The sequence below is a fragment of the Bufo bufo genome, chromosome 2 (assembly GCF_905171765.1).
Source record: "Bufo bufo chromosome 2, aBufBuf1.1, whole genome shotgun sequence".
Classification (NCBI taxonomy): Eukaryota; Metazoa; Chordata; class Amphibia; order Anura; family Bufonidae; genus Bufo; species Bufo bufo.
Window position 1 is genome coordinate 499,852,077 of NC_053390.1, and position 26,418 is coordinate 499,878,494.

Sequence of the window (26,418 nt, forward strand, 5' to 3'; positions counted from 1 at the left end):
AGGGGGCTTTAAATGGGATATGGTGTCTAAAAACAATCCAGCAAAATCTGCCTTCCAGAAACCATATAGTGTTCCTTTCCTTCTGCGCCCTGCCGTGTGCCCGTACAGCAGTTTACGACCACATATGGGGTGTTTCTGTAAACTACAGAATCAGGGCCATAAATATTGAGTTTTGTTTGGCTGTTAACCCTTGCTTTGTTACTGGAAAAAAAATATTAAAATGGAAAATCTGCCGAAAAAGCGAAATTTTGAAATTGAATCTCTATTTTCCATTAATTCTTGTGGAACACCTAAAGGGTTAACAACTTTTGTAAAATCAGTTTTGAATACCTTGAGGGGTGTAGTTTCTTAGATGGGGTCACTTTTATGGAGTTTCTACTCTAGAGGTGCATCAGGGGGGCTTCAAATGGGACATGGTGTCAAAAAAAACAGTCCAGCAAAACCTGCCTTCCAAAAACCGTATGGCATTCCTTTCCTTCTGCGCCCTGCCGTGTGCCCGTACAGCGGTTTACGACCACATATGGGTGCTTCTGTAAACTACAGAATCAGGACCATAAATAACGAGTTTTGTTTGGCTGTTAACCCTTGCTTTGTAACTGGAAAAAAAATATTAAAATGAAAAATCTGCCAAAAATGTGAAATTTTGAAATTGTGTCTCTATTTTCCATTAAATCTTGTGCAACACCTAAAGGGTTAACAAAGTTTGTAAAATCAGTTTTGAATACCTTGAGGGGTGTAGTTTCTTAGATGGGGTCACTTTTATGGAGTTTATACTCTAGGGGTGCATCAGGGGGGCTTCAAATGGGACATGGTGTAAAAAAAACAGTCCAGCAAAATTAGCCCTCCAAAAACCAAACGGCGCACCTTTCACTCTACGCCCCGCTGTGTGGCCATACAGTAGTTTACGGCCACATATGGGGTGTTTCTGTGAACAGCAGAGTCAGGGCAATAAAGATACAGTCTTGTTTGGCTGTTAACCCTTGCTTTGTTAGTGGAAAAAATGGGTTAAAATTGAAAATTAGGCAAAAAAATGAAATTCTCAAATTTCATCTCCATTTGCCAATAACTCTTGTGCAACACCTAAAGGGTTAATGACGTATGTAAAATCAGTTTTGAATACCTTGAGGGGTGTAGTTTCTTAGATGGGGTCACTTTTAGGGAGTTTCTACTCTAGGGGTGCATCAGGGAGCTTCAAATGGGACATGGTGTAAATAAACCAGTCCATAAAAATCAGCCTTCCAAAAACCAAACGGCGCACCTTTCACTCTACGCCCCGCTGTGTGGCCGTACAGTAGTTTACGGCCACATATTGGGTGTTTCTGTAAACGGCAGAGTCAGGGCAATAAAGATACAGTCTTGTTTGGCTGTTAACCCTTGCTTTGTTAGTGGAAAAAATGGGTTAAAATGAAAAATTAGAAAAAAATATGAAATTCTTAAATTTCCTCCCCATTTGCCAATAACTCTTGTGCAACACCTGAAGGGTTAACAATGTATGCAAAATCAGTTTTGAATACCTTGAGGGGTGTAGTTTCTTAGATGGGGTCATTTTTGGGTGGTTTCTATTATGTAAGCCTCGCAAAGTGACTTCAGATCTGAACTGGTCCCTAAAAATTGAGTTTTTGTAAATTTCGGAAAAATTTCAAGATTTGCTTCTAAACTTCTTATAACATCCCCAAAAAATAAAATATCATTCCCAAAATAATTCAAGCATGAAGTAGACATATGGGGAATGTAAAGTCATCACAATTTTTTGGGGTATTACTATGTATTACAGAAGTAGAGAAACTGAAACTTTTAAATTTGCAAATTTTTCCAAATTTTGGGTAAATTAGGTATTTTTTTGTGTAAAAAAAATAATTTTTTTGACTTCAATTTACCAGTGTCATGAAGTACAATATGTGATGAAAAAACTATCTCAGAATGGCCTGGATAAGTCAAAGCGTTTTAAAGTTATTAGCACTTAAAGTGACACTGGTCAGATTTCCAAAAAATGGCCTGGTCCTTAAGGTGAAAATGAGCCCGGTCCTGAAGGGGTTAATAATGCCCCCTAAAGTGCTTCCAGTAATCATAATGCCTCCTATAGTGCCTCCAGCAATAATGCCCCCTGTAGTGCCCTCCAGTAATAATAATCTCCCCTAAAATGCCCCAGTAATACTCCCCCATTGTGCTTCCAATAATAATTCCTGTAGTGTCCCCAGAAATAATGTCCCCTAATATGCCCCTGTAATAGAAATGCACCTACAGTGGCTTCAGTAATAATATCCCCTATTTTACCCCCAGTAAAAATGCCATTATCGTACCCTAGTATAATAATGTCCCCTAAAGTGCCTTCAGTAATAATGCCCCTGTACAAAATATCCCACTATAGTGCCCCACTATTAAAATGTCCATACTGCCTATAGTAATGCCCCCTATAGTGCCCCAGTGCCTCCATCAATGCCCCTTATACTGTCCCCACTATTAAAAATTCCTTTGAGAGTGCCCCCATTAGTGCCCCTATAGTGCTGCCAATAATGTCACTCCATTACACAGCAATGTCCCTCAGTGCTTCCCCCCCAGTAATGTCCCCCACAGTGCCCCTTCAGTATTTATGTAACCAATAGCAGGCCGCACTGCTGACATGCTCCCCTTGCATCACGGGTGACATCATACGTGATGCAAGGGGGCAGGTGATCGTCACGGCCTGCTATTGGCTGTACCCCCCGTCACCAGATGTTGTGATTTGCACAATGGGGAGATGCAGTGACTGCTGTGGAGGGATTTGGAAGGACACAGCCATCGGGGACCAGGTAAGTAGTCTCTGTATGAGAGGCACGGGCATTGTGGGGGTGTTGCGGGGATTGGTTACCGGTTTGCATAACCCCTGAAATGCAGTTAAGAAGTCAAGAGAAGAGAGTTTGTGCTGTGGAGATAACACACATTTATGGCTCCTGGATTCCACAGCCCTTAGCTTGATAGAGAAAGTCTTCAGACTCTATGTCATTCCATTGTGACAGATTTTATTTTTGTATTAGGGTCTACACCCCACAGTGAGCATTGTAGAAAGTTTTGTGAGAATTGCACCTCTCGGCTAAATTGGAACTATAATTGTTGCTAGCTTGGAAAGTGCCCTAGGAAGCTCCTGGAATCTACCCCACGAGTCAGCCACAAGTTTGTTTGAAATGGTGTGAGAACTGTGCCTCCAATACACAAGAAATGTTTTGAATTGCACTGACTTACTAATTTCCAAACCATCTATTTCCTGTCTTGCACCTCAAAAACACCAATATCATCGGCACCCCACCTTCCAACAGGCAGGAAACTGGAACCAGGATGTGCCCCAGGGGAAAAGGTGACCCCTATTCACTATGCACAGTCCAGGGAGCGCTAGAGCTGGACAACCGCCACCGTGAGTAATATCACCATCTGCCTCTACTACCACCCCTATCCTCTCCCCTCATGACTTCCATCTGGGCAGCTGCATTAGTCCATGCTGTGAAGCCTATAACCAAAGTGTTCTCCTCACAGACTATACCCTGCACTTCTCCCTAAACTGAACACTAGACAGCTGCAAGAATTGCTAGACCAGGCCTGAAACCTAATATCTAGTCCTGGGCAGTGAGGCCTGTGACCAATGTTTCTCCTGGAAAAAAAGCAGGAGCCCAAAGCTAGCTTAGCTCCTCCCTCCTTTCAGAAGGTTTTTCATAGAAAAGATAGATTCTTGTTCCAGCTGGAGTAGTATACACCCATGACATATTTAAAGAAACATTACCACTAGTCTTAGCAAGTAAAGGTAAACGGTGCTAAAAACATTGCAAATTACAGAACATGTAGGAATTTGCTAAAACATATCAAACAGCACAAAATATTAACTATTCATCCACTAATAGTGTCCTAGTGGGCATTATTGATGGACAACTGAGCAGTAAAAATAGATATGTGCCTGGCACTTGGTTGCAACTTAGGCTGGTTTCACACAGTGTCTGTGAAAAATGCTATGTTTTAAAGGCAATTTCGGAGGGTTTTTGTGTATTTGCAGCCGTATGTTAACTATTTAATGAAGTATAAGACACATTATACACTACCTTGCAAAAGTATTCACCCCCCTTGACTTTTTTAGTATTTTGGCGCCTCACAACCTGGAATTAACTTGGATTGTTTGAGGATTTGCATCATTTAATTTACAGAACATGCCCACAACTTTGAAGATGTTTTTTTTTTTTTTTTTTATTGTGAAGCAAACAACAAGTAGGACAAAATAACAAAAAAAGTAAATCTGCATAACTATTAACCCCCATAAAGTCAATACTTTGTAGAACCACCTTTTGCGGCAATCACAGCTCCAAGTCGCTTTGGATACGTCTCTATGAGCTTGCCACATCTTACCACTGGGATTTTTGCCCATTCTTCCTTGCAAAACTGCTCCAGCTCCTTCAAGTTGGATGGTTTGCACTTGTGAACAGCAATCTTTAAGTCTGACCACAGATTTTCTATTGGATTGAGATCTGGGCTTTGACTAGGACATTCCAACACATTTATATATTTCCCCTTAAACCACTCAAGTGTTGCTTTAGCAGTGTGTTTGGGTTCATTGTCCTGCTGGAAGGTGAACCTCCGTCCTAGCCTCAAATCACGCACAGAGTGGTACAGGTTTTGCTCAAGAATATCCCTGTATTTAGCACCATCCATCTTTCCCTCAACTCTGACAGTTTCCCAGTCTCGGCTGCTGAAAATCATCCCACAGCATGATGCTACGACCACCATGTTTCACTGTGGAGATGGTGTTCTTTGGTGATGTGATGTGTTGGGTTTGCTCCAGACATAGAGTTTTCTTTGATGGCTGAAAAGTTCAATTTTAGTCTTCACAGACCAGAGGACCTTCCTCCATACATTTTGGGAGTCTCCCACATGCCTTTTCACAAACTCACAACGTGCCTTTTTGTTTTTAGCTGAAATGAATGTCTTTCTTCTTTCCACTCTGCCATAAAGCCCAACTCTATGGAACGTTCGCCCAGTGGCGTACCGCCAATATAGGCAGACCACGCCGTTGCTATGGGGCCCGTGGCACAGGGGGGTCCGGAGTGCACGGAAGGCCCCACCCCCTCTGTTTGCTCTGCAGTCTGAACAGTTAGTTAATTAGTTAATATGCGGCGCAGAGGCACTTGTATGTTCTTCCGAACCACCCCCCCCCCCTCCCTGTCTGAGCCACTGGCCAATCACTGACCTGAAGGAGCGAGACTCCGGGCTGCATTTCACACTAGCCAATCAGCGCAAAGAGGCTGCTGCTGATTGGCCAATGTATTGCTGGCAGAGGCAGCCATACATAGAGTCCAGTGAGGCGATGCGGCGTATGATCCTCTGGAGTCCCTGCGCGCCGCTCACATGTGCTGCCCGCCTGAAGTTATCAGCCATTGTCAGTGCAGTGGCAGACACCCCCCTCCCTTCCTGGACTGAAGGACCGCTCCTGACCGGACCTGGGGCCGGTCTATATGGTTGGTTCATCATGTAGTATGCATCAAGGACTCATAGGGAGGAGGGAGCAAGGAGGTGGAGGGGGGTTCTCATAAAGGACAGTGTGCTTTCCTCCTACTTCCCCATCCCCTGGGCATTTTGGGGGGCATTAGGGGGGCTCATAGAGGACTCAGGGGGGGGAGGGTCATATATATGTACAGATGGTAATAGATGTACATATATAATTATATACAGGAGATGCCCAGGTTACACAAGCATGGCCCATATCACTATATACAATAATATGTATACGGTATAACATCTTCTTGTATATAGTGATATGGAGCATGGTGGTATAACATGGGGATCTGCTGTATATAATTATATATGTACATATTGTAACGTATATGGTACAAGTTATACATCTTCTGGTCAGGGCCGTCTTTAATGTTGATTGGACCCTGGGCAAGGATTTACTTGGGCCCCCTGGATCCCGCCCCCCCCCCCCCCACTTTGCTGTACTTGCTATACAGCAGCACTTACCTGTCACGTCCAGGGCCTCCAGGTGACGTCTCCTCTCTGTCATCATCTTCTCTGTAGATCTTCTCTCTCATCATCTGCTCCACTCGGTCTGGACAACTTCTCTCAGCCGCCTCGTCTCTGCAGAGTGTGACACACAGACATCTTAGCTTCCTCACATTCTATCATTATCCCCCAACTGGAGTCCCCACAGTGTTATCCTGCTGCTTGCTGTGCCCCCCCAGGGGTGTAGCTATAGGGGGTGCAGAGGTAGGAGCCGCTACCGGGCCCAGGAGCATGAAGGGGCCCAAAGACACTTGTGAGGCATAAGAAGACACACAAAGCACTGAGGGAAGGGGCGCCCAAGCTGAACTCTTGCACCGGAGCCCATGATCCTTTAGTTACGCCCCTGCCCCCCCCTCCCAATACCCCCAATTACTATCCTGAAGAAACATTACTGCCCCCCATAGTAATAGTGCTCCTCATAGTTCCACCAATAGTAATTCCCTTCTAGAATGCCCTCATTAGTAACACTGCCCCAACCGTGATAATGCTCCTCAACAATGCCCCCATTATTAGAAGAGCCCTCCCATATTAATAATACCCTCACAGAGCCCCCCAGTAGAAATAAGGCCCCCTATTGTTCCCCCAGTGGTAATAAAGCTATCTACAGACCCCTTAGTAGTAATAAGGCCCCCATAGTGCGCTTAGTAGAAATAAGGCGGATCTATAAGACCCTCCTATAGAGCCCCCAGTAGTAATAAGACCGCCTATAATGTCCCCTGGATCTGCAGTGCCCCCTGTAGTTATAATCCTCCCTCCACCATACAGTCCCATGTAAATAACATCACCTCCTCCCCAGCCGCCTCCAACGCACAATCCCATGTAAGCATCACCCCCTAAGGCTACTTTCACACTTGCGTTCGTGCGGATCTGTCCTGTACTTGTACAGGACGGATCCGCACCGATAATACAAACGAATGCATCAGTTCAGGACCGATTCATTTGTATTAGATTTGAATTTCTAAGTCCCAATACGGATCCGTCCTGACTTACATTGAAAGTCAATGGGGGACGGATCCGTTTACAATTGCACCATTTTGTGTCAATGCAAAGGGATCCGTCCCCACTTACATTGTAAGTCAGGACGGATCCGTTTGGCTCCACAAGGCCATGCGGACACCAAAACGCTGCTTGCAGCATTTTGGGGTCCGCCTCCAAAATGGAACGGGGGGCCGTACGGAGCCGAACGAATGCATTCTGAATGGATCTGCATCCATTCAGAATGCATTGGGGTTAAACTGATCCATTTGGGGTTGCTTGTGAGAGCTTTGAAACTGATCTCACAAGCGGATCCCCAAACGCAAGTGTGAACGTAGCCTAAACATTAAGTCCCATGTACATAAACATCATTCCCCCCCACCATCCACTTTCAACATACAGTCCCATGTAAATAACATCACTCCCTCCCCCAGCCACCTCAAGCACACAGTTCCATGTCAATAACATCCCTCCCTTCAGCCCTAACATACATCCCAGTTAAATAACTACAACTCCCAGCATTGTTCTGCCTCTCCCTGTCCCTTCACTTACCTCTCCAGTCCTCATATACAGACATCAGCATTAGGCTCCTCCTCCTCCTCTTCACCCCGGTCCAATCCTGCACTGGTCACATGATGGTGACATCATCCAGGTCATCCTATCACAGCCTGTTTTGCTGATCACATGACCTGTGATGTCACCACAGGTCCTTCACCTCTACACCCAGTGTATTAAATTCAATTGTATTGCCGTTCTGTGTACGGCAATACAGTTGTATCTAGCAGGCAGGCAGGACATTCGGGGCCTGGGACAAAACATCAGGGGCCCAGGCCCCGAATGTTTTAATCTAGTGATGCAGTCACTAGTGAATGGGAGTCGGGAAACTGAGCTCCCTTGGGCCCCCAAGAGCAACTGGGCCCGGGGCAGCTGCCCCTTTTGCCCTGCGGCAAAGACGGCCCTGCTTCTGGTATATTATATACCAGAAGATGTATAACTTATACCAGCTGTACATATATAATTATATATAGGAGATGCCCAGGTATACAAGAAGATGCATTACGGTATACATCTTCTTGTATATAGTGATATGGAGCATGCTGGTATAACCTGGGTATCTCCTCCTGTACAGTTGTGTTCAAAATTATTCAACCCCCAATGCTGTAAAGGGTTTTAGGAAATTTAGTGTACATTTGTAATTGTGTTCAGAATGAAATCTTACAAGGACTTTTTAAAGAACCAAATGCAACTAAAATTACATCAATTGTTTTTGTAATACAGTATTAAATGTTTTATTTTGCGATTTCTTCATTGACACAATTATTCAACCCCTTAAAGACTACCACTCTTAAGAACAGAGGTTCATTCAAGTGTTTTCGATCAGGTATTGAAAACACCTGTGGATTTCAAGGAGCAGCAATCAAGCATAATAAGCACCAATTAGGCAGATTTAAAAGGACTGTGATACTCAGCTCCTTCTAGACATTTACTGGTGTGTTTACAAACATGGTGAAGTCAAGAGAATGGTCCAGGAAGACAAGAGAAGAGGTGATTTCTCTTCACAGGAAGGGCAATGGCTATAAGAAGATTGCAAAGATGTTAAACATACCAAGAGACACCTGTCACAGCCGGACAGCTGAGAAGCGCTCACAGGAGCTTCTCAGATCCTCCTCCTTGAATTTCTTTGTTTTGGTTTAGTTTCTCATCTCATCTCAGCTGTCATGCAGTTGGACTGATTGCTACCCTTTAAGTTCCTCCCCATAATGCAGTAGTGTGCGGCTGATACAACTTCCTGGAGTGTGTGTGCATGCTGTTCCCAGTTCCCAGTCCTCAGTCGTCAGTCGTCTGCAAGATAAGTGCTGTTTATGTATTTATGACTTCGTCTTTTCTGGATCCAGGTGACCCTGACTCCCTCCGTGTCAGTGTAGGGAGCCGGTGGTCGTGTCCCTTCACTATTGTAGGGTCTTCAGGTAATAGCCGAGGAACGTGGATATGCGGCCATCCACCTTTGGGGTGTTCGCATAGGCTGAGCAGTGAGGGAGAGCAGCAGGTCTATTGCAGGGGTCTCCCTTTGTTCCTTAGTTGTGGATCCAGAGAGACATTGTTTATATGGTATTGTCTTGTTTCCTGTACACCATCCGTGACAACACCATAGGAAGCATCATTCGCAAATTCAAGGCAAAGGGCACCGTTGAAACGCTACCTGGTCGTGGCAGAAAGAAGATGCTGACTTCGACTGCTGTGCGCTACCTGAAGCGCAAAATGGAGAAAAGACCCCGTGTGACTGCTGAGGAACTGAAAAAAGATTTGTCAGATGTGGGTACTGAAGTTTCAGCTCAGACAATAAGGCGCACACTGCGTAATGAAGGCCTCCATGCCAGAACTCCCAGGCGCACCCCCTTGCTGTCTCCAAAGAATAAGAAGAGTCGACTGCAGTATGCCAAAAGTCATGTGGACAAACCACAAAAGTTTTGGGATAGTGTTCTGTGGACTGATGAAACAAAATTAGAACTGTTTGGGCCCATGGATCAACGCTATGTTTGGAGGAGGAAGAACAAGGCCTATGAAGAAAAGAACATCTTGCCTACTGTGAAGCATGGCGGGGGGTCAATCATGCTTTGGGGCTGTTTTGCTTCTACAGGTACAGGGAAGCTTCAGCGTGTGTAAGGTACCATGAATTCTCTTCAGTACCAGGAGATATTGGATGAAAATGTGATGCAGTCCGTCACAAACCTGAGGCTTGGGAGACGTTGGTCCTTTCAACAGGACAATGATCCCAAGCATACCTCCAAGTCCACTAGAGCATGGTTGCAGATTAAAGGCTGGAAGATTTTGAAGTGGCCATCGCAGTCACCAGACTTAAATCCGATTGAGAACCTCTGGTGGGACTTAAAGAAAGCAGTTGCAGCGCGCAAGCCTAAGAATGTGACTGAACTGGAGGCTTTTGCCCATGAAGAATGGGCAAAGATACCCGTAGATCGCTGCAAGACACTTGTGTCAAGCTATGCTTCACGTTTAAAAGCTGTTATAACTGGAAAAGGATGTTGTACTAAGTACTAAGATTGAATGTCACTTGGGAGTTGAATAAAACTGATAATGATGTGAGCACAGAAAAGACATTTGTACTTATTTCATTATAAATGTTATGTTATATTTGTCTGACTTACAAGTGCCTCTTTGATTTAATTTTAAACAAGATGACTGAAATGATCAAAATCATTGTCAAACTGGCCAAAACACTCAATTTCAGTGGGGGTTGAATAATTTTGAACACAACTGTATATAATTATATATGTACAGCTGGTATAAGTATTGCCCAGGCCAATGCACTGCAGCCTTTCCCGCAGTGGCTGCTCTATTGCGCCCCCATCTGCCTGCAGTTCTTCACCCTGTGTCTCCTCAACCTCTATTTTTCACAGGGGCGTCTGACTGCTGACTTTTATCATTCGGGGAAATGCTGTTCTGCTTGTGGCTGTCAGGGGGGGCGATGTTGTCGTCTTCCCCCTTCCTGTGATTCCAGTTTTCAGAAACGTTCTTGTTTTGCAGAAAGAGGTGACGTCACTGCTTTAACTCTTTATTCTCTGGGGCTGTGTGTAAGCTTGTACTCCCTGTGGCCTGCGTGCTGAACGTGGGGCACAGGGATGGGCCAAGGGTTGGCTAGTGGGCGGAGTTAGGGGGCCCAATTCAGATTCTTGCTATGGGGCCCAATGATTTATATGTACGCCCCTGCGTACGCCTTATTGTCGTCCTATGTACAGATACTCCAGTCTCTGCTGTGGAACTCTGCAGCTCCTCCAAGGTTACCTTAGGTCTCTGTGCTGCCTCTCTGATTAATGCCCTCCTTGCCCGGTCCATGAGTTTTGGTGGGCGGCCGTCTCTTGGCGGCCGTCTCAGTGCCATGTTCTTTCCATTTGGTTATGATAGATTTGATGGTGTTCCTGGGCATCATCAAATATTTTGGATATTTTTTTATAACCTAACCCTGACTTATACTTCTCAACAACATTGTCCCTTACTTGTTCAGAGAGTTCCTTGGTCTTCATGGCAGTGTTTTATTAGTGATGCCTCTTGCTTAGGTGTTGCAGCCTTTGGGGCCTTTCAAAAAAGGTGTGTATATGTAATGACAGATCATGTGACACTTAGATTGCACATAGGTAGAGATCATTTCACTAATTTATGTGACTTCTGAAGGTAATTGGTTGCACCAATGCTTTTTATGGTCTTCCTGCCAATTTTCTGTTTTCTATTTGTAAACAATTGTTTTATTTATATATTTTTCTTATTTCACTTTACCAACTTAGACTATTGTGTTCTGATCCATCACATAAAATTCTGATTAAAAAAACATTCACCTTAACCTCTTAAGGACACATGACGTACCGGTACGTCATGATGTCCTGGTACTTAAGGACACATGACGTACTGGTACGTCATGTGTTGTTCCGATCACTGCCGCCCGGCCGGCAGTGATCGGAACAAGGTGCCTGCTCAAATCATTGAGCAGGCACCTAGGCTAAATGCGCGGGGGGTCCCGTGACCCCCCCATGTCGGCGATCGCAACAAACCGCAGGTCAATTCAGACCTGCGGTTTGATGCGCTTTTTGCAGTTTCTGATCCCCGCGGTCCCTGACCGCGAGGATCAGAAACTTTATAATGCCCAAAATATATCTGTATCCCCCCCTGCACCCCTGAGTGATTTTAGCCCGGTGGGAGGTGCAGGGGGAGGGTTGCAGGAGGCGGGCGGTGCGGCAGGCGGGATCGCGATCCCCCGCCCGCCTCCCCTTGAATGATCGTTGGTGGTTAGTGGGTATACCAGGGTCCCAGCACATTGCTGACACCCTGGTATTAACGGCTGACATCGGTGATGCGATGTCAGCCGTTTAACCCTTTCCATACAGCGGTCCGTACGGACCGCTGTATGAAAAAGGTTAACAGCTCAGGGAGCTCCCTCCCTCTCCGATCGGGGGGCTGCTGTGCCTTTGCAGCCCCCCGATGGGAGAGGGAGAGAGCTCCCAGACAGCCCCCCGACACCCCCGTCCTTACCCTTCCCCCAAAGTTCTGACCAGTTCCCATGGCAACAGGACGCCGTCTCAGGCATCCTGCTGTCCATGGTGCTGAACAGATCTGTGCTAAAGGCAGAGATCTGTTCAGACAAAGTGTAAGTAAAATACAGTACAGTACAATATATATTGTACTGTACTGTATTATACAGACATCAGACCCACTAGATCTTCAAGAACCAAGTGGGTCTGGGTAAAAAAAAAAATTGAAAAAAGTGAAAAAAAAGTAAAAATCAAAAAACACATTTATCACTGATTAAAAATGAAAAAAATACAATTCCCTACACATGTTTGGTATCGCCGTGTCTGTAACGACCTGATCTATCAAACGGTCATGTTACTTTACCCGAACGGTGAACGCCATAAAAATAAAAAACTATGATGAAATTGAAATTTTGCCCACCCTACTTCCCAAAAAAAGGTAATAAAAGTGATCAACAAAGTCGTATGTACGCCAAAATTGTAAAAATCAAACCGTCATCTCATCCCACAAAAATCATACCCTACCCAAGATAATCGCCCCAAAACTGAAAAAACTATGGCTCTTAGACTATGGAAACACTAAAACATGATTTTTTTTGTTTCAAAAATGAAATTATTGTGTAAAACTTACATAAATTTAAAAAAAGTATGCATATTAGGTATCGCCGCGTCCGTATCGACCGGCTCTATAAAAATATCACATGATCTAACCCCTCAGGTGACCACCGTAAAAAATTTAAAATAAAAACGGTGTAAAAAAAGCCATTTTTTGTCATCTTACGTCACAAAAAGTGTAATAGCAAGCGATCAAAAAGTCATATGCACCCCAAAATAGTGCCAATCAAACCGTCATCTCATCCCTCAAAAAAGACCCTACTTAAAATAATCGCCTAAAAACTGAAAAAACTATGGCTCTTAGACTATGGAGACACTAAAACTTTTTCTTTGTTTTCAAAATGAAATCATTGTGTAAAACTTACATAAATAAAAAAAAAAGCATACATATTAGGTATCGCCACGTCCGTGACAACCTGCTCTATAAAATTACCACATGATCTAACATGTCAGATGAATGCTGTAAATAACAAAAAAAAAACAGTGCCAAAAAAGCTATTTTTTGTTACCTTGCCTCACAAAAAGTGTAATATAGAGCAACCAAAAATCATATGTACCCTAAACTAGTACCAACAAAACTGCCACCCTATCCTGTAGTTTCTAAAATGGGGTCACTTTTTTGGAGTTTCTACTCTAGGGGTGCATCAGGGGGGCTTCAAATGGGACATTGTGTCAAAAAAAACAGTCCAGCAAAATCTGCCTTCCAAAAACCGTATGGCATTCCTTTCCTTCTGCGCCCTGCCGTGTGTCCGTACAGCAGTTTACGACCACATTTGGGGTGTTTCTGTAAACTACAGAATCAGGGCCATAAATAATGAGTTTTGTTTGGCTGTTAACCCTTGCTTTGTAACTGTAAAAAAAATATTAAAATGGAAAATCTGCCAAAAAAGTGAAATTTTGAAATTGTATCTCTATTTTCCATTAAATCTTGTGCAACACCTAAAGGGTTAACAAAGTTTGTAAAATCAGTTTTGAATACCTTGAGGGGTGTAGTTTCTTAGATGGGGTCACTTTTATGGAGTTTCTTCTCTAGGGGTGCATCAGGGGGGCTTCAAATGGGACATGGTGTAAAAAAAAACAGTCCAGCAAAATCTGCCTTCCAAAAACCGTATGGCATTCCTTTCCTTCTGTGCCCTGCCGTGTGCCCGTACAGCTGTTTACGACCACATATGGGGTGTTTCTGTTAACTACAGAATCAGAACCATAAATAATGAGTTTTGTTTGGCTGTTAACCCTTGCTTTGTAACTGGAAAAAAAATATTAAAATGGAAAATCTGCCAAAAAAGTGAAATTTTGAAATTGTATCTCTATTTTCCATTAAATCTTGTGCAACACCTAAAGGGTTAACAACGTTTGTAAAATCAGTTTTGAATACCTTGAGGGGTGTAGTTTCTTAGATGTAGTCACTTTTATGGAGTTTCTACTCTAGGGGTGCATCAGGGGGGCTTCAAATGGGACATGGTGTAAATAAACCAGTCCAGCAAAATCTGTCTTCCAAAAACCAAACGGCGCACCTTTCACTCTACGCCCCGCTGTGTGGCCGTACAGTAGTTTATGGCCACATATGTGGTGTTTCTGTAAACGGCAGAGTCAGGGCAATAAAGATACAGTCTTGTTTGGCTGTTAACCCTTGCTTTGTTAGTGGAAAAAATGGGTTAAAATGGAAAATTAGGCAAAAAAATGAAATTCTCAAATTTCCTCCCCATTTGCCAATAACTCTTGTGCAACACCTAAAGGGTTAACGAAGTTTGTAAAATCAGTTTTAAATACCTTGAGGGGTGTAGTTTATTGAATGGGGTCATATTTGGGTGGTTTCTATTATGTAAGCCTTGCAAAGAGACTTCAGACCTGTAGTGGTCCCTAAAAAGTGGATTTCTTAAAAATTTCAAGATTTGCTTCTAAACTTCTAAGCCTTGTAACATCCCCAAAAAATAAAATATCATTCCCAAAATAATTCAAACATGAAGTTGACATATGGGGAATGTAAAGTCATCACAATTTTTGGGGGTATTACTATGTATTACAGAAGTAGAGAAACTGAAACTTTGAAATTTGCAAATTTTTAAATTTTTTGGGTAAATTTGGTATTTTTTTATGCAAAAAAAAAATTTTTTGGACTTCATTTTTCAAGTGTCATGAAGTACAATATGTGACGATAAAACAATCTCAGAACGGCCTGGATAAGTCAAAGCGTTTTAAAGTTATCACCACTTAAAGTGATACTGGTCAGATTTGCAAAAAATGGCCTAGTCCTTAAGGTGAAATAAGGCTGTGTCCCTATGGGGTTAAGCCTGTAATGTAACAAAATACGAAAAAAGTCAAGGGGGTGAATACTTTTGCAAGGCACTGTATACAGTCGTGGCCAAAAGTTTTGAGAATGACACAAATATTAGTTTTCACAAAGTTTGCTGCTAAACTGCTTTTAGATCTTTGTTGAAGTTGTTTCTGTGATGTAGTGAAATATAATTACACGCACTTCATACGTTTCAAAGGCTTTTATCGACAATTACATGACATTAATGCAAATAGTCAGTATTTGCAGTGTTGGCCCTTCTTTTTCAGGACCTCTGCAATTCGACTGGGCATGCTCTCAATCAACTTCTGGGCCAATTCCTGACTGATAGCAATCCATTTTTTCATAATCACTTCTTGGAGTTTGTCAGAATTAGTGGGTTTTTGTTTGTCCACCCACCTCTTGAGGATTGACCACAAGTTCTCAATGGGATTAAGATCTGGGGAGTTTCCAGGCCATGGACCCAAAATGTCAACGTTTTGGTCCCCGAGCCACTTAGTTATCACTTTTGCCTTATGGCACGGTGCTCCATCGTGCTGGAAAATGCATTGGCCTTCACCAAACTGTTGTTGGATTGTTGGAAGAAGTTGCTGTTGGAGGGTGTTTTGGTACCATTCTTTATTCATGGCTGTGTTTTTGGGCAAAATTGTGAGTGAGCCCACTCCCTTGAATGAGAAGCAACCCCACACATGAATGGTCTCAGGATGCTTTACTGTTGGCATGACACAGGACTGATGGTAGCGTTCACCTTTTCTTCTCCGGACAAGCCTTTTTCCAGATGCCCCAAACAATCGGAAAGAGGCTTCATCGGAGAATATGACTTTGCCCCAGTCCTCAGCAGTCCATTCACCATACTTTCTGTAGAAGATCAATCTGTCCCTTATGTTTTTTTTGGAGAGAAGTAGCTTCTTTGCTGGCCTTCTTGACACCAGGCCTTCTTCCAAAAGTCTTCGCCTCACTGTGCGTGCAGATGTGCTCACACCTGCCTGCTGCCATTCCTCTGCACTGGTGGCACTCCGATCCCGCAGCTGAATCCTCTTTAGGAGACGATCCTGGCGCTTGCTGGACTTTCTTGGAGGCCCTGAAGCCTTCTTAACAAGAATTGAACCTCTTTCCTTGAAGTTCTTGATGATCCTATAAATTGTTGATTGAGGTGCAATCTTAGTAGCCACAATATCCTTGCCTGTGAAGCCATTTTTATGCAACGCAATGATGGCTGCACGCGTTTCTTTGCAGGTCACCATGGTTAACAATGGAAGAACAATGATTTCAAGCATCACCCTCCTTTTAACATGTCAAGTCTGCCATTTTAACCCAATCAGCCTGACATAATGATCTCCAGCCTTGTGCTCGTCAACATTCTCACCTGAGTTAACAAGACGATTACTGAAATGATCTCAGCAGGTCCTTTAATAACAGCAATAAAATGCAGTGGAGAGTTTTTTTTGGGATTAAGTTAATTTTCATGGCAAAGAAGGACTATGCAATTCATCTGATCACTCTTCATAACATTCTGGAGTATATGCAAATTGCTATTATAAAAACTTAAGCAGCAACTTTTCCAATTTCCAATATTTATGTAATTCTCAAAACTTTTGGCCACGACTGTATAAGCATTTGGTTTATTTATTTGGCATTTTCTTGGTAAATGTCTGGGTGTGGTGGTATTTTCTAGTATATTTGCCTATCTCTAGGACCATCAAAAGATCTAGTAAGAAAAATACTATGAAAAGTGTTCAAAATTCATAATGTAACAAGAATTTTAAATGCATGTGAAGAAGCCCTGAAGAGGTTGTCCCATTACTTAGTTTTACAACAAAATGTGACTAATCCTAAAAGCCTTTAGGAAAATGTTAATGTTTTAAAGAGATTATTCACCATAGGGACCTTGTCTGTAGACCCCTCCAGCATGGCCAGACCAGTGGTAAGAATCATAGTTACCTCATCACCTGCTCCATCCCTCCCTCTCAGGTGGCCAAATGGGAGCGGTGAAGCCAAAAACGCAGCAGTGGGGATCAGCTATGTATGACTCCCACCACTAGTCCAGCCATATTGGGGGGTCTGCAGAAAAGGTTCCCAGGGGTTAACATCCCATTTAATTCTATGTGTCTTAATAAATATTCAAATTTTTCAGATGCCGGAATATCTGTGTCTCACGAAACATCAGCGACAACAAAAACATCACAAGCCACTGTAAAATCTACATCCAATACTGTAAACACTACAGGTAAGGGATTAAGACTATCTTAATACTTATTCTTATTCCTTAATATTCCATATTCCTAACATCCAAGAATGGCATGCTAGGCGATGCGCATTCCAGAAATTGGCTGCAGCCGGGTGTTTTGGAGCTATGTAAAATTATATCCCAGACTAAAGAGGTTCTTTACTTGGAGAAGCTAGAAATACTCAAATGTAAAGAGACAGAGGCAAATAATTTCTTTAACTACCCCTGGACCACCCATTGACTATAAATGTCTGGACGGACATTTCTGAACATCCTTGCAGATTTAGCAGTTGTACTGAGCTACAGCTATAGATTAAATATTTAACCCCTCCGCTACCAGCGCCGACAACAATCAGCAATAATGCCAATCGCGGTCATTAAAGCCCTTAGATGCCGTGATCAAGTGAGATCACGGCATCTAAAGGGTAAAAAAAACGCTTCTTACCTGTATCCTATGCGGCCAATGTGGATGCCGGTAATTGAATTCAATGTGCTGGGTTTCTCTGAAGAGACCCAGGGTATTGAAGCTGAAATTCTTATTTTAGCCAGCAGGTGGTAGGCCAACATAAGAAATGAGCAATTCTGTATAAATAATGGATCTAAAAGATCCATGATTGTTCAGAATTAAAAAATAAAAATAAATTGTAGGCTCAAATACGAGCTTAAAAATTGTAAAAACAGGTAAAAAAAAAACTTGATATATAATTTTTTTTTGTTTATCTCACCCCCTCTCAGTAGAATTAAAAAATAAATACATAAATAACAAAAAATATAAATATCATGGGCATTAACGCGTCTGAAAACGCCTGTACTATTAAAAATATAAAAATATTTTTCCAATACGGCGAATGGCATAATGGAAAAAAGGGTCAAATGGCTAATTTGCCATTTTTTCATTGCTTCTCTTACCATTCAGAATATGGTGATGTAAATATATTTTTTTTAAATAAATTTTTACACTACTTTTTTTTAACCTTTTTTTTCGGTCTGTGCATGCGCAGACTGGAAGGACGGATCCAGCATTCCGATATTTTGCATTCAGGCAAGTTTTTTGGGCCGGAGATAAAACCGTAGCATGCTACGGTTTTATCTTTTGCCTGATCAGTCAAAATGACTGAACTGAAGACATCCTTATGCATCCTGAATGGATTACTCTCTATTCGAAATGCATGGGGATATACCTGATCAGTTCTTTTCCGGCATTGAGCCCTTTTGACGGAACTCAGTGCCGGAAAAGAAAAACACTCGTGTGAAAGTACCCTTAGACATAAAAAACCTATACATATGTGGTATTGTTGTAATCGTACTGACCCAGAGAAAGGAGGGCACAGGCCAGCTTTGCTGTAAAGGGCATGCCGTGGGAATAAAACCTGTAAAACCGTGGAGGAATTTAATTTTTTTTCTAATTCCACCGCATTTGGAATTTTCTTTCTGCTTCCCACTATATTGTATGCCATATTAAATGGGGCATTAGACAGCACAACTGTCATGGTCTCTCCTGTGACAGGGGTCAGAAGATCTAAGAGACTGGCTGCACGTGATATGATCTGACAGCCTCTTTGGTTTCACTTGTTTCTGTGTTGTTGCTGGTTATGACCACACCTCTTGTCTCAGGTGTAGCTTAACCTCTTAAGGACATAGGGCGTACAGGTACGCCCTTGTGCCCTGGTACTTAAGGACACAGGGCGTACATGTACGCCCTGTGTATTTTCGATCACTGCCGTGCGGCTGGCAGTGATCGGAACCCGGTGCCTGCTCAAATCATTGAGCAGGCACCTAGGCTAAATGCGCGGGGGGATCCCGTGACCCCCCCATGTTGGCGATCGCGGCAAACCGCAGGTCAATTCAGACCTGCGGTTTGCTGCGATTTCTGCAGTTTCTGGTCCCCGCGGTCCCTGACCGCGGGGATCAGAAACTTTATATGCCTAAAAAAACGTTTTATTCACCCCCCCCCTGCACCCCCGAATGATTTTATGGTGGCGGGAGGTGCAGAGGGAGGGTTGCGGGCGGTGTGGGCGGTGCGGGAGGCGGGCGGTGCGGCAGGCGGGATCGCGATCCCCCGCCCGCCTCCCCTTGTATAATCGTTGGTTTCTAGTGTGTATACCAGGGTGCCAGCACATTGCTGGCACCCTGGTATAAACGGCTGACATCTGCGATGCGATGTCAGCCGTTTAACCCTTTCCATACAGCGGTCCGTACGGACCGCTGTATGGAAAAGGTTAACAGCGCAGGGAGCTCCCTCCCTCTCCCATCGGGGGGCTGCTGTGCCTTTGCAGCCCCCCGATGGGAGAGGGAGAGAGCCCCCAGACAGCCCCCCGACAGATCCCCTCCTTACCCTTCCCCGTCTGCGAAGTTCTGACCAGAACTGAGCAGACGGGGAAGGTTCCCATGGCAACAGGACGCCTCTCAGGCGTATTGCTGTCCATGGTGCTGAACAGATCTGTGCTGAAGGCATAGATCTGTTCAGTGTAAGTAAAATACAGTGCAGTACAATATATATTGTACTGTACTGTATTATACAGACATCAGACCCACTGGATCTTCAAGAACCAAGTGGGTCTGGGTCAAAAAAAAGTGAATAAAAGTGAAAAAAAAGTAAAAATCAAAAAACACATTTATCACTGATAAAAAATGAAAAAAATAAAATTCCCTACACATGTTTGGTATCGCCGTGTCCGTAACGACCTGATATATAAAACGGTCATGTTACTTTACCCGAACGGTGAACGCCATAAAAATAAAAAATAAAAAACTATGATGAAATTGAAATTTTGCCCACCTTACTTCCCAAAAAAGGTAATAAAAGTGATCAAAAAAGTCGCATGTACGCCAAAATTGTAACAATCAAACCGTCATCTCATTCCGCAAAAATCATACCCTACCCAAGATAATCGCCCAAAAACTGAAAAAACTATGGCTCTTAGGAAAACATGGAAACACTAAAACATGATTTTTTTTGTTTCAAAAATGAAATCATTGTGTAAAACTTACATAAATAAAAAAAAGTATACATATTAGGTATCGCCGCGTCCGTATCGCCCGGCTCTATAAAAATATCACATGATCTAACCCCTCAGATGACCACCGTAAAAAAATAAAAATAAAAACGGTGTAAAAAAAGCAATTTTTTGTCATCTTACGTCACAAAAAGTGTAATAGCAAGCAATCAAAAAGTCATACGCACCTCAAAATAGATGCCAATCAAACCGTCATCTCATCCCGCAAAAAATGAGACCCTACTTAAGATAATCTCCCAAAAACTGAAAAAAATATGGCTCTTAGACTATGGAGACACTAAAACATTTTTTTTGTTTTAAAAATGAAATCATTGTGTAAAACTTACATAAATAAAAAAAATTGTATACATATTAGGTATCGCCGCGTCCGTGACAACCTGCTCTATAAAATTACCACATGATCTAACCTTTCAGATGAATGTTGTAAATAACAAAAAAAAAAACGGTGCCAAAAAAGCTATTTCTTGTTACCTTGCCGCACAAAAAGTGTAATATAGAGCAACCAAAAATCATATGTACCCTAAACTAGTACCAACAAAACTGCCAACCTATCCCGTAGTTTCTAAAATGGGGTCACTTTTTTGGAGTTTCTACTCTAGGGGTGCATCAGGGGGGCTTCAAATGGGACATGGTGTAAAAAAAAACTGTCCAGCAAAACCTGCCTTCCAAAAACCGTATGGCATTCCTTTCCTTATGCGCCCTGCCGTGTGCCCGTACAGTAGTTTACGGCCACATATGGGGTGTTTCTGTAAACTACAGAATTAGGGCCATAAATAATGAGTTTTGTTTGGCTGTTAACCCTTGCTTTGTAACTGGAAAAAAAATATTAAAATGGAAAATCTGCCAAAAAAGTGAAATTTTGAAATTGTATCTCTATTTTCCATTAAATCTTGTGCAACACCTAAAGGGTTAACAAAGTTTGTAAAATCAGTTTTGAATACCTTGAGGGGTGTAGTTTCTTAGATGGGGTTACTTTTATGGAGTTTATAATCTAGGTGTGCATCAGGGGGGCTTCAAATGGGACATGGTGCCAAAAAAACAGTCCAGCAAAATCAGCCCTCCAAAAACCAAACGGCGCACCATTCACTCTACGCCCCGCTGTGTGCCCGTATAGTAGTTTACGGCCACATATGGGGTGTTTCTGTAAACAGCAGAGTCAGGGCAATAAAGATACAGTCTTGTTTGGCTGTTAACCCTTGCTTTGTTAGTGGAAAAAATGGGTTAAAATGGAAAATTAGGCAAAAAAATGAAATTCTCAAATTTCATTGCCATTTGCCAATAACTCTTGTGCAACACCTAAAGGGTTAACGACATATGTAAAATCAGTTTTGAATACCTTGAGGGGTGTAGTTTCTTAGATGGGGTCACTTTTAGGGAGTTTCTCCTCTAGGGGTGCATCAGGGGGCTTCAAATGGGACATGGTGTAAATAAACCAGTCCATAAAAATCAGCCTTCCAAAAACCAAACGGCGCACCTTTCACTCTACGCCCCGCTGTGTGGCCGTACAGTAGTTTACGGACACATATTGGGTGTTTCTGTAAACGGCAGAGTCAGGGCAATAAAGATACAGTCTTGTTTGGCTGTTAATCCTTGGTTTGTTAGTGGAAAAAATGGGTTAAAATGAAATATTAGACAAAAAAATGAAATTCTCAAATTTCCTCCCCATTTGCCAATAACTCTTGTGCAACACCTAAAGGGTTAACAACGTATGCAAAATCAGTTTTGAATACCTTGAGGGGTGTAGTTTCTTAGATGGGGTCATTTTTGGGTGGTTTCTATAATGTAAGCCTCGCAAAGTGACTTGAGACCTGAACTGGTCCCTAAAAATTGAGTTTTTGTAAATTTCTGAAAAATTTCAAGATTTGCTTCTAAACTTCTAAGCCTTATAACATCCCCAAAAAATAAAATATCATTCCCAAAACAATTCAAACATGAAGTAGACATATGGGGAATGTAAAGTCATCACAATTTTTGGGGGTATTACTATGTATTACAGAAGTAGAGAAACTGAAACTTTGAAACTTGCAAATTTTTTCAAATTTTTGTTAAATTAGGTATTTTTTGGTGCAAAAAAAATTTTTTTTTGGACTCCATTTTACCAGTGTCATGAAGTACAATATGCGACGAAAAAACAATCTCAGAACGGCCTGGATAAGTCAAAGCGTTTTAAAGTTATCAGCACTTAAAGGGACTCTGGTCAGATTTTCAAAAAATGGCCTGGTCCTAAGGTGTAAAAAGGCTGTGTCCTTAAGGGGTTAAGTGGTCGTTCCAACTCCACTATTTAGTCTGGTTTCACCCATCATGCTATGCGGTTGATAGCTTCTTTCTGGTTGTGGAAGTGCTGGTGTTTGGTTCTCCTATGTGTTACTGCTCGTCTGCGTACTTCGTAGTTAAGTGTTTTTTTCCTATTTCTAGTTTGTTATATTCCCCTATCTTTCGGAATTAGGCCTGAGGGAGTATCCTGTTCCTTCAGCTGGGAAAGAATAGGTTATCTTTTGTCATGACACTATTTCCAGGGCCCTTCAGGGTCAGATAGGGGTCTAGGTTCCTGCGTATGAACATTCCTACCATCGAGGTCTGTTCATACTGATAGTAGTCAGGGCTTGGTTTAGGGATTCACTGGGTGCTGACCTTTCCCCTTTCCCTAGTTTCCAGGCCTAGTACCTTTTCCCTTCCCTCCTGTGTTCGGTGTGGAGGTTACCACCCTCACCGCGCCGTGACATTATCAAAAGCCAAAAAATGTCATTTTTTGTTTGTGTCAGTGAGGCTATGGATCCAATTGTTGCACTGGCTAGACAATTGCAGGGTCTGTTTATAGAGGTAGCTGACCTCCGCACGCAGATCCAGGGATCACAGACTGCTGGTGCCAGTAGTAGTTACCAGGCCTGTCCTGAACCTAAGGTTGCACTTCCGGACAGATTTTCGAGGGGGGGGGGGGGTGATGATATCATTCGGTTCAGAGAGTCGTGTAAATTGTACTTTACGTTATGTCCACTCTCATCTGGGGATGAGAGTCAAAGAGTGGCTATTATCAATACATTCCAGAACTGTAAGGGTTACATAGCATCATAAATCAATATAATGCTATGTGATCCCCGGCTGCGCTGGAAGTTCAGGCCAGGAGTTGCGCTGCGGACTCGTAGTGTGAACAAACGCTCGTCTGCAAGTGCCCTAAGGCCCCCTTCACATGGGTGTCCTGGGTGAGGGCCAGATGCGTTCAGGGTGCATCACTCGCGAGTAGGCACGCAATTGCAGTCAGTTTGGCTGCGATTGCGTTCCGATGTTCAGTTTTTTCCGCACGAGTGCAATGCGTTTTGCACGCGCGTAAGAAAAAACGGAATGTGATACCCAGACCCAAACCCGGACTTCTTCAATGCTAAGTATAATGTCAATTGAGGGTTGGCAAACAGGCTGTTTAAAAACGCATTTCACTGTTAGATTTTTAATACTTTTTAAAATGAAAAAACAGAGGAGTGGCAACACAGTTGGTATTATGTTAAACAATATATATATCTCTTATATATATAAAAATGAGTTTCTGTCTGTCTGTCTAGACGTCTAGACGTTCTTTATGTGCGACCAAATGACTGGACCGATCTTCACTAAATTTGGCACACAGGTACATCAGGTGTCCGGGAAGGTTTTAGACTGGGTCTCAGCTCTCTAGGATGTACCGTTCCTGAGATATTCCCAAAAAATTAGGGCCCCCCCCAATACAAGCCTGCATGTCTTTCTCTTCAAATCCCAACTGCTATAAACACAGTTTTACTCCAGGTTTCCATAACAACCCAGCCATTTTTCTTTACTGCTTAAAGGGGCGGTCACTGTGAAAGTCACTGTTAAGGGGGCGGTCACTGTGAAAGTCACTGTTAAAGAGGCGGCCAATGTAAAAATCACTGTTAAAGGGGCGGCCACTGTTAAAGGGGTGGCCACTGTGAAAGTCACTGTTAAAGGGGCGGTCACTGTGAAAGTCACTGCTAAAAAGGTGGCCACTGTTATAGAGGCAGTCACTGTGAAAGTCAATGTTAAAGGGGTGGTCACTGTGAAAGTCACTGTTAAAGAAGCGGCCACTGTAAAAAGTCACTGTTAAAGGGGCGGCCACTGTGAAAGTCACTGTTAAAGGGGCGGTCACTGTGAAAGTAACTGTTAAAGGGGCGGTCACTGTTAAAGGGGCGGCCACTGTAATAGTCACTGTTAAAGGGGCGGTCACTGTTAAAGGGGCGGCCACTGTAATAGTCACTGTTAAAGAGGCGGTCACTGTTAAAGGGGCGGTCACTGTTAAATTCACTGTTAAAGGGGAGGTCACTGTGAAAGTCACTGTTAAAGGGAAGGTCACTGTGGAGGTCTCTGTTAAAGGGGCGGGCACTGTGAAATTCACTGTTAAAGGGGGGTCACTGTGATAGTCGCTGTTAAAGGGGCATTCACTGTGAAGGTCACTGTTAAAGGGGCGGCCACGATAAAGGTCACTGTTAACCAGCTCCCGACCTCCTAACGCAGGGATGCGTCCTGCGGGCGGACGAATTATTCCTCATCGGCGCGTCATCTCGCGAGATGCGAGATTTCCTGTGAACTTCACAGGATCGCGAGGTAAGCAAGTTGATCTACAGCCTGCCAGCGGCAATCATTCGCTGGCAGGCTGTAGATGTGATTTTTTTAACATCAGAAAGGTATATCAGACGCTGTTTTGTTAACAGCGTCTGATATACCTGCTACCTGGTCCTCTGGTGGTCCCTTTTGCTTGGATCGACCACCAGAGGACACAGGCAGCTCTGTAAGTAGCACCAAGCACCATACTACACTACACCCCCCGTCACTTATTAACCCCTTATTAACCCCTGATCACCCCATATAGACTCCCTGATCACCCCCCTGTCATTGATCACCCCCCTGTAAGGCTCCATTCAGACGTCCGTATGCGTTTTGCGGATCCGCGGGATCCACAAAACACGGACACCGGCAATGTGCTTTCTGTATTTTGCGGATCCACACATTGCCAGAACTATATAGAAAATGCCTTTTCTTGTCCGCAATTGCGGACAAGAATAGGACATGTTCTATATTTTTGCGGAACGGAAGTGCAGACCCGGAAGTGCAGATCCGCAATTCCGGATCCGAGCGGGACAAAGTCTGTCCCCATAGAAAAAAATGGGTCCGCAATTCCGTTCCGCAAAATGCGGAACAGAATTGCGGACGTGTGAATGGGGCCTAAGGGTCCCTTATCACCGCTAGTTAGTTAGCCACTTGTTAGGTAGTTATTGCCCACCGCAGTCACTAATTAGTCGCTGATTAGCATCATCGCTGTCGCTAATCAGCACTAGTACTATATAGTATCTGTAAGTGATCAAGACTGATTGCAATCAGATCTATATCAGTACATTAGGGTCACCTTAGGCTCTACAAAAAACGCAGTGTTCGCCCGATCAGGCCTGATCTTGTGCGCACACTTGCGTTCAGTCCGCCCCACCGCAGTGACAGAAATGTTTTTTTTTTCTGATCACTGCAAAAACACCGTAAAATCGCTGCGGCGCTATAAAGATCACTTTTGAGCTTTTTGGATCTTTATTAGCGATCGCAGCTTTTTTTTTTTGCACATTTTTTTTATGCACATTGATCGATGCGAATGAAGAAATCTGTGCCGTTTATTTTTTCTTTCAGCCCAGAGGCTGAACGAAAAAAAAATATCTCATTACCCGTATGCTCAATATAAGGCGTCATGCACACGACCGTGCCGTGTTTTGCGGTCCGCAAGCCGCGGATGCGCAAAAAACAGAAGGCGCCCGTGTTGACTTCTGCAGTTTGGCGCCCGTGTTGACTCCGGACACTCAGGGCCCACCTTCTCAGGATGGGACCTATGGAAAGCCCTGATGAGACGAGAGGCCTTAATGTCCGTCACTGGGACCCACATCCTCTCCTCAGGACCATAACCCTCCCAATGAACGAGGTACTGGAGGGAACCGCGGACAAGACGAGAATCCACAATCCTAGAGACCTGAAATTCAAGATTTCCATCAACAATAATCGGAGGAGGAGGCAAAGGCGAGGGTACAATAGGTTGAACATAAGGTTTCAATAAGGACTTATGGAAAACATTATGGATCTTCCAAGTCTGAGGAAGATCAAGACGGTAGGCAACAGGATTGATGACAGACAGGATCTTGTAAGGCCCAATAAACCTAGGACCCAACTTCCAGGAGGGAACCTTCAACTTGATATTCTTGGTAGACAGCCACACCAAAT

At 43.4% G+C, this 26,418-nt stretch overlaps 1 protein-coding gene and 1 long non-coding RNA gene across 4 annotated transcripts in view; one reads left to right on the forward strand and one right to left on the reverse strand.

The window, feature by feature from the left end:
* The window catches only part of LOC120989600 (cell wall protein SED1-like), a 353,322-nt gene that overhangs the window by 181,750 nt on the left and 145,154 nt on the right, over positions 1 to 26,418 (forward strand). For all 3 annotated transcript variants that reach the window (XM_040417805.1, XM_040417806.1, XM_040417807.1), the window contains exon 3: positions 17,072 to 17,164. In XM_040417805.1, coding sequence (XP_040273739.1) covers positions 17,072 to 17,164 — 93 coding nt within the window. The remainder of the gene's footprint in view (positions 1 to 17,071; positions 17,165 to 26,418) is intronic.
* Positions 10,289 to 25,507, reverse strand: LOC120989601. The gene is made up of 3 exons (XR_005776283.1): positions 25,497 to 25,507; positions 12,364 to 12,368; positions 10,289 to 10,713 (listed from the first exon to the last, which is right to left on the reverse strand). It is a non-coding gene; the product is annotated as an uncharacterized LOC120989601 (long non-coding RNA).